Raw genomic sequence first — 8086 nt, 5'->3', positions numbered from 1 at the left:
TATATATATATGTTATAGCCCTTTGAAGAGTGAGTGGGGAGGATGATACAGACCTGAAGCACAGGTAGATCAACCCTCATAAATGGGTTGGTCTCCAATTCTTCTTCAATGGTTGAGGGAATTGTAGGTTGTCCAGCTTGCTGCTGTTTCTGAGCCCATGTTAATTTTTCTTGTAGCTTCAAATTGTCTGGTTCAATTGTCAGGGCAAATTGCAAGTTCTTCACTGTGTACTGTGACAAAAAATGAATTCAAACTCCAACGGTTGATTAATAATATAACTTATATAAGAGAGGCACAACATAATTAGATAAGTGAACAATAATTTAAGCTTTGACTCTTTTCTTTCTAACATAATAATGTCTTATTCTATCACAAAGAAGGAATTTAAGCTTTTGTAGGTCAAAAGCACAACTTGAAATAAAAGAATCTAGAATATCCATTATATGTCAGTCATGCAGCAAGTTGCACTATTGATTGCATCTAAAAGTTAGTTTTTATATTTGGGCATAGTGCACTATCAATTTGGTACAAATGAGCATCTTATAGAAATCCACCTCTTTAGAAATCATAATTATGCAGCTGGCTCTTACATCTCTCAACCCAATGTCTTAAGGATCTATGGATTGTTATGGTTGAGGATTTGCTATGCTATCTCTTAACCAGAAATATAAGTCTCTATTTTAAGAACATCAATAGACTGAGTCCTGCATCAAACAAGTTTTTGAAAAAGTGTTAATGAACGACTTAATCGTCTTAACTTTATCCCTGAATATGTTACAATAATGAAGTGTCAATAGGAACAGTGGTAAGGTTGTTGTTAAGTGGAAGCCTCGTACGCTGAGACGTCATCTCTCGGGTTTCAGTTCCATCACATTCAAATCAATCTGACTACTCTTATACAACCAACCGGAAAGGTAAGCATCGCGTTTGCAACAGTTTACATGTATGGCCAGGTCCAAGATGATTATTTCGGCCTGTCTATTATAACTTTCACAACCGACCATTCCTAGGCCAGGCCACTAGGCACCCTCGAGATCATCACACATATTTTGTAAAAATCATAGAAGTAAACCATTCTCTTTATCCCTATTAAGCTAGAAACCCTTACCATGCGAAGTCATGCATAAACTAACTGTTAAGGGTGGATCAATCCCATCCAGTATCTAAATTGATCAGAAGACTAACACAATGGCATTCACTATTATAAATGATTTTCAGTAAGGGAAACAGGTATTTTAGTACTATTTTACCTCATGGCCACAGTAAACTTTGGTTGGCTTTGGTAATGAACCTAATGTTACACAGAGTGACTGATACATCTGTTCCGCAGTTCCTTCAAAAAATTTCCCACAACCAGCAATAAACTGCAAAGAAAAGAATAACACAGTAAATCTAGAGATCGAAATGCAGGAACTTGTCATAATTCATATACATGCAAGTGTTCACACACAGACACGCAGAGAGTGAGAGAGAGCTAAAAAGATGTGTTATAAACAGAGTCACTGACTACAAGTATATAAATTATATGATTTCCTAATAAGTATTTTCTCTTGCAAATGTTACATGACAACTCACTAAAATGAAAAAACTAAAAAAGATAGGACTGGACGGTGAGCTTACCAGTGTATCTCCAGTAAAAACAGCTGGGTTCTCATCTTCTTTGCTAGTAACGTAATAGCTTATGTGACCTTTGGTGTGGCTGAGCAGGTCAGAAAAATGTCGTATATTAACAAAAGAGAGGAAAATGTGTATTGAGAAAAGGTGAGAGTTAGGATCAACAACTACGGAAATCATCAAGCAAGGTAATTCCCCCTTGGTGGCTTATAACAAAACTCAACTCCTGTTGGTTTTGCCATAATGCAACAAAACTCTAATCACGTGTTCGGAATAATATGACTTCAGAAATGAAATGGAATTATTCACAAGTACGGTCAGAAGCAGTAAGATGTACAGATGGTGAAATTACACACAATTGTTTGCAGGTGAGTATAATTCTTAATTGTTTTATAATAGTTGAATTCTTAAATTATATCATTCTAAACAACTTTTATACTCACGAGAATTCAATGATAAATGAAATCAATTATTTCATTTTAAAGATTACAAATGGAGGGTGAGAGAGGATGAGAGCACTAAGCACAACAAAATTCAGCAAACAGTACACAATTTGTCAGCAAAAAGCTTTCTACAACAACCAAGCTCTGATAAGAGAAATACATTACAAAGTTATAGCTCCCTTAGTTAAAGAATATCATAATATTCACTACTTCTACAATTCCCTGCAATCAAATAGTATACTTAACATTTAGTGACTTGATGACTTTTTTAAATATCTTCCAGCATTGCACTATTAGGACACTTAAAACTTTTATCATTTCCTATGAAATTAAGGAATGGGCAGAAAGTTAGAGACCTAGTAAACACTCTGGTTTTGGGTCGGGGGAAGGGCCCCCAACAAAAGTATGCAATTGACAAGTTATATAGCTATACCAAGGTGTGTGAAGAGACAGTATATTAATATCAGCTCCAAGGGACACCTTATCCCCATTTTCGACTTTATCAGTGCAACCCTTCACATTATCAATCGAACCACCATACACCTTAATTCCGGGTACCAATTGCTTTATCTGTTCATTTCCACCAGCATGATCCCTGTCATAAAATGAAGAATCTTTTTACAAACCCACATAGCCAACCAAGATTTGATGTTGATAACCAAATACAGCTATTAAACTGTAAATCATGTTTGTTTCTCAAGAGTTGACACTCGACAAAAATAACTGATTATATACATAAGAGCTAATCTGTAACCGCCTGGAGTTAGTTAACAACCTGAGTGCACCAAAGTGCAGAGATCTCAAACAATAAATGAAAATAGACAAATAGTAGAGCGTTGAAACAGCTTACGAGTTAGATAGATCTCTGAGGAAGAAAAGAAGGGTTCCTCTTTACACATGGCAGAAATTCGGGATATATACTTCCCAGTTCCCAGAATAGACACATTAATCACAATTCTAAATTAACTAAGCAAAGGTAATTGCAAAGGTGGAAAACACACCAATTGAATTGTTGATTCATTTGTTTAGGCCTTTTTCACACACAAAAAAGAAGCTGATTTTTAGTTAAAAAGGCTTTTGACATGCTTGTTTGGTTGGACTTTAACTAAAAAGAAAAGTTCGGCTTTTCTAGAAGCTATATTTCTCAGCTTTTCCAGAGATCACTTTTTTTGTTTGTAAAAATCACCATTGTAGAATATTTTAGAGTAAATCACACTCACCTCACACAGGGTTTAGCTTAATTACACTCATTTCCCCTCTGACTTAAATCCTTACATTGATCTCCCTTAAGGGGAGAGGAATCCAGAGACTTTGAGACAGGAAGGTCAATGTGACTTCAGGTGATCTGCAATTTTGCATTGTGGATGAAAAGCAAACGGTTTAGATTCTGTTATGTCTTTTGTTTACGATTTTTTTGAGATCAGAATCTAAGCCATCACATATTCGTGAATGGTAGAGAACTACATATCAACCAAAATCACATTAATTTTCCTGCCTCAAAGTCACCGAATCCATGTATAATTACACTCACCCCTCTCTTGGAAGAGTACATGGTGTAATGAACGCATATAAGTTAGTTAATGAAGATTCAAAATTGGGAGAAATACTAAGTTACTAACCCATGTAGTTTCACTAAACCTTATCTTATAATCATCAGAGAGGGCCACAATAGAGAAACTAAACAAATACATGGGATTCAACATTGGCAGATTTTTTAGGTATAACCAATGTATTCATCTTATTGATAAGAAACTAATATCTTTCGGGACATACGACTGTTACTCCAACAAGTGTCATTCTCATGAAAGTAATATTCGGTCTCTAGGCCGTCCAGGCCGATGCGACCTCAGGCCAATGTCTCGTTGGTATTCAACATAGGCAGATTGAAAACGAATATATAACGGGAAATTAGTTGCAGAACCAACCAGTGATGATGAGTGGTGAGAACGAGCTTGAGATTAAGGCCATGTAAATTGGCAACTTCAAGAACCTTCTGAGGCTCTACAGGATCCACCACTGCAGCATCTTTAGTGCTCTCATCTACGATCCTGCGAACTCAATTAGAAGAATTGGTCATGAAACAAGGAAAATAGAATAACAAAATAATAATTTTGGTGAGGATTGGAAACAAAAAATAATAGGATAGAGTTACAAGTAGGAATAATTGTCTTGCAGACAAGGAACGTGGTAGATTTTCATGGTATTGGGTTAGTTTAAATGCCCTATGTGCGTGCACCAAATAAGTTTGATGTTTAGGAACAAGAAAAATGATCCTAAACACGTTCGGTTTGGTTCTTCTTTAGTTTGGACTGAGACAGAAATATTAAGGAGATTACCCAATTTGTATTTCAATTTAAATAAAAAGAGACACTTCATTCAAAATAAAATTTAATATTTTTATATTATTTCATATATATATATATATATATATATATATATATGAAATAATATAAAAATATTAAATTTTATTTTGAATGAAGTGTCTCTTTTTATTTAAATTGAAATACAAATTGGGTATATATATATATATATATTCTGAGAAATAAAATTTTTGTTTTTCGAAATATTCATGCTAAGTATCTTTGGTTTTTATTCTGTAGACTGCCACGTTCCTCTTACGTGTCAAAGATGAAGGCATGGGAAGAGCTTAGATTTCAGCTTCTCTCCTCAGGGGATGGATACGGTGACATTTTAAGTTACTTTTAAATAAAGTAATCTTGAAAAATTAACAAAAATTTATTTTCCTCATACTTGGTATTGGATGGATACACCATGTGTTTGATATGAATTTTTTAAAAGTTATGAATTGAATATTGAGTAATTTTAATGAAATTATATAAATTATCTCTCACTTTTTTACACCTACATAAACTTTCTCTACTTTTTATACTTTACTGACCACTCATGCATAAGAAATAAGTGTAATCTTTTAAACAAAAAATGTGATAAATGTAATTAAGTTAAACAAAACATGGTCAACTGTGTAGACAAGTCCAAATAATATATGAGTCAATATTTCTTTATTATTTTTGGTTCGTTACACTATATTATAAGAGCGATTTAAACAATATTTCTTTAGAAATTTTGATACATTATGTAACCAAAAATAATAAATATACATTGATTTTTGGTTCGCTACACTATATCATAGTAGTTATTTATAATTTTAAATTTATATGTGATATAGAAATATATATATAATATAAAAGTATATATAGATAACGAGAAAAAGATGTATGTACTATATTGTAATAGTATTTTACATTGTTATTGCATCATTTATCCTTTATTTTTAATTATCATTGACTTTTAAATAAAATTAATATACATAAATGGTAGATGATGTAATAATTGTATTATCACTCCATACATATTACACTCATAAATAAACTTATTTGTTGCACACCAAAATGTACCTGGTCCTAATTAATGTTACCAAACACATACTTAAAATAACTTAAACTCTCATTAACTTAACACATGAGGAATAAAATATTCACTTTTTTAACATCACCTCCAACGGTCATTAGCTCATTCATGGTCAAATAAGATGACTACCTTATGAACCTCCTTATTAAAAAAAAGCTCACAAACCTCCCAAACACGTCGTCAAATAAGGAATAGAATAGCATATAAACATGGCTATGTTTGACATAACTCTTAGAGTTAATTCTACTTCTTAAAGGGTTAGTTTGTGTTAGTTAGGAACTTCTATTTTTAGAAAGTTCAGTTAGTTGGTAGTTGATGTAATATTACTATAAATAGAATGTGTAATTTCCTTGATTACATGATAAATGAATATACATTGCAACTACTCTCTTCTTCTTAATTTTCTCTTAATCCTTTCCTCATTCAATTTCTCCTTCTCTGTTCTTCGACTTCTTCCTACTCCAATCTTCTTTCTATCACCAAGTTCATATTCTTTCAAGTACACCAACAAGGCTTCTATGATTGGAAATTCAACAGTGGTATCAAGAGCCTTCAATTCGAGATTGGGAGTTGTGGAAGGAAGCCTTGAAGAAACAAGATCAATGGCAACAAACAGTGGCTTCACAATGTCACTACCAGTTCTGGTTGGGAAGAATTATGATAGATGGCAAGTGCAGATGAAGGTGCTTTTTGGCTACTAAGAAGTTCTTGAAGTAGTGCAAAATGGTGTCCAGCTAGTTGAAGATGACGCACCAGAGGTCCAACAATCAACATCCAGAGAAAGTAAGAGGAAAGATTGCAAGGCACTCTTCATGATTCATCAATGTGTAGATGAATCAAACTTTGAGAAAATCTCAAGTGCAAAAACAGCCAAAGAAGCATGGGAGAACCTAGAGAAATGCTATGCAGGAGCAGAAAAGGTGAAGAAAGTCAGATTGCAAACTCTAAGAAGGGAGTATGAGCTACTACAGATGAAAGATTGTGAAACAATCTCAGAATACTTCACAAAAATCAGGGCCCTCACAAACCAGATGAAAAGCCGTGGTGAGGAGATGAGGGAACAACTGATAGTGGAGAAGGTCTTAAGAATCTTGGTATCCAAGTTTGACCATGTGGTAGTGGCAATAGAAGAGTCAAAAGATGTTGAGCAATTCAAGATTGATGAATTGCAAAGTTCCTTGGAAGCTTATGAGCAGAGAATCAAGGAGAGGATTCAAGAGAGAGGTGAACAACAACCTCAAGCTCTACAAGCATACTCCTACAAGAGACATTCAAGTCAAGGTAATTTCAGCAAGAAAGGAAAGGGTAGAATGAAGACTGATAAAGGAAGGTAGGGGTAATGAGAAATTAGGACAAGAACTAAGCTCCAATTTCTCTAAGGATCAAGCAAACAGAAAGCACAAGAAGAAGTTTGACAAAAGCAAGATCCAATGCTACAACTGCAAGAACCATGGGCACTTTGCCTCTGAGTGCAGATTCAAGCATGAGAATAGTGGGACAGCAGAAGCAAGGCTAGCTCATGAAGATGAGTCTGATGAAGAACAAGTTCTCCTCATGGTCACATCTGAAAAAGATCAAATCAATAGTGATTGTTGGTACCTAGATACAGGCTGCTCCAATCACATGACAGGACACAAAGAATGGTTTACAAACCTTGATGAATCTGCCAAAAGCAAAGTCAAGTTTGCAGATCATAGCTGTATTGAGTCTGAAGGAATTGGAGACATTTCAATTCAAAGGAAGGATGGAACTCACTCAAGCATCCAGAATGTGCTCTATGTGCCCAAGATGAAAAGTAATCTCCTGAGCATGGGACAATTGCTTGAAAGAGGATACACTATGTCAATGATGAACAAGATCTTGAAGGTTTTTGATGCTGAAAACAACATAATCCTTAAGGTACCTCTATCAAGCAATAGGACATTCAAGATTGGGATTCAAGTTGGTAGTCACAACTGCTTCATGTCAAAAATATCTCAAGACAGTTGGGTATGGCACAAGAGGTATGCACACTTGAACTTTAAGAGCCTTGAATCATTGAGCAGAGCTGAAATTGTGAATGGCCTACCTACAATCAGTATTCCTGGTGGGTTATGTGGAGAATGCCTAGCAAGCAAACAGACCAGAGCAACATACACCACTCACATTCCATCTAAGACCAAAAGAACACTTGAATTGGTCTACTCTGATGTGTGTGGTCCATTTGAAGAAAACTCACTAGGAGACAACAGATTCTTTGTAAGCTTCATTGATGACTACACAAGGAAGGTTTGGGTGTATCTAATCAAGAGGAAGAATGATGTGTTCACTACCTTTACCAATTTCAAGAATTTGGCTGAAAGGTAGAGTGGGCAGAAACTGCAGACTCTAAGAACTGATGGAGGTGGGGAGTACAACTCAAAAGAGTGGACAGATTTGTGCATCAAAGAAGGCTTAATTCATGAGGTGATAGCTCCATACACTCCACAACATAATGGCAATGCAGAAAGACTAAACAGAACACTCCTGAACATGGCAAGAAGCATGATCAAAACAAAGAATCTACCAAAGAAATTCTGGGGTGAAGCAATCTCTACTGAAACCTACATACTGAATAGATC

At 35.0% G+C, this 8086-nt stretch overlaps 1 protein-coding gene across 2 annotated transcripts in view; it reads right to left on the bottom strand.

The window, feature by feature from the left end:
* Positions 1–4373, bottom strand: part of LOC109338223 (hydroxyacylglutathione hydrolase cytoplasmic) — a 5751-nt gene extending 1378 nt beyond the window's left edge. For both annotated transcript variants that reach the window (XR_002106534.1, XM_019575409.1), the window contains exons 1-6: positions 4210–4373; positions 3983–4105; positions 2491–2652; positions 1621–1699; positions 1251–1364; positions 54–230 (exon numbers count right to left, since the gene is read on the bottom strand). Coding sequence is in view for 1 of the 2 variants with exons in the window: in XM_019575409.1 (XP_019430954.1) it covers positions 54–230; positions 1251–1364; positions 1621–1699; positions 2491–2652; positions 3983–4105; positions 4210–4256 (702 nt within the window). In the remaining variant the exon portion in view is untranslated. The remainder of the gene's footprint in view (positions 1–53; positions 231–1250; positions 1365–1620; positions 1700–2490; positions 2653–3982; positions 4106–4209) is intronic.
* Between the last annotated feature and the right edge of the window lie 3713 nt (positions 4374–8086).

This window comes from Lupinus angustifolius, unplaced genomic scaffold (genome assembly GCF_001865875.1).
Source record: "Lupinus angustifolius cultivar Tanjil unplaced genomic scaffold, LupAngTanjil_v1.0 Scaffold_19_65, whole genome shotgun sequence".
In the NCBI taxonomy this organism is placed as follows: domain Eukaryota; kingdom Viridiplantae; phylum Streptophyta; class Magnoliopsida; order Fabales; family Fabaceae; genus Lupinus; species Lupinus angustifolius.
Note: the sequence above shows the minus strand (reverse complement) of the source record. Positions and strands in the feature narration are given on the sequence as shown.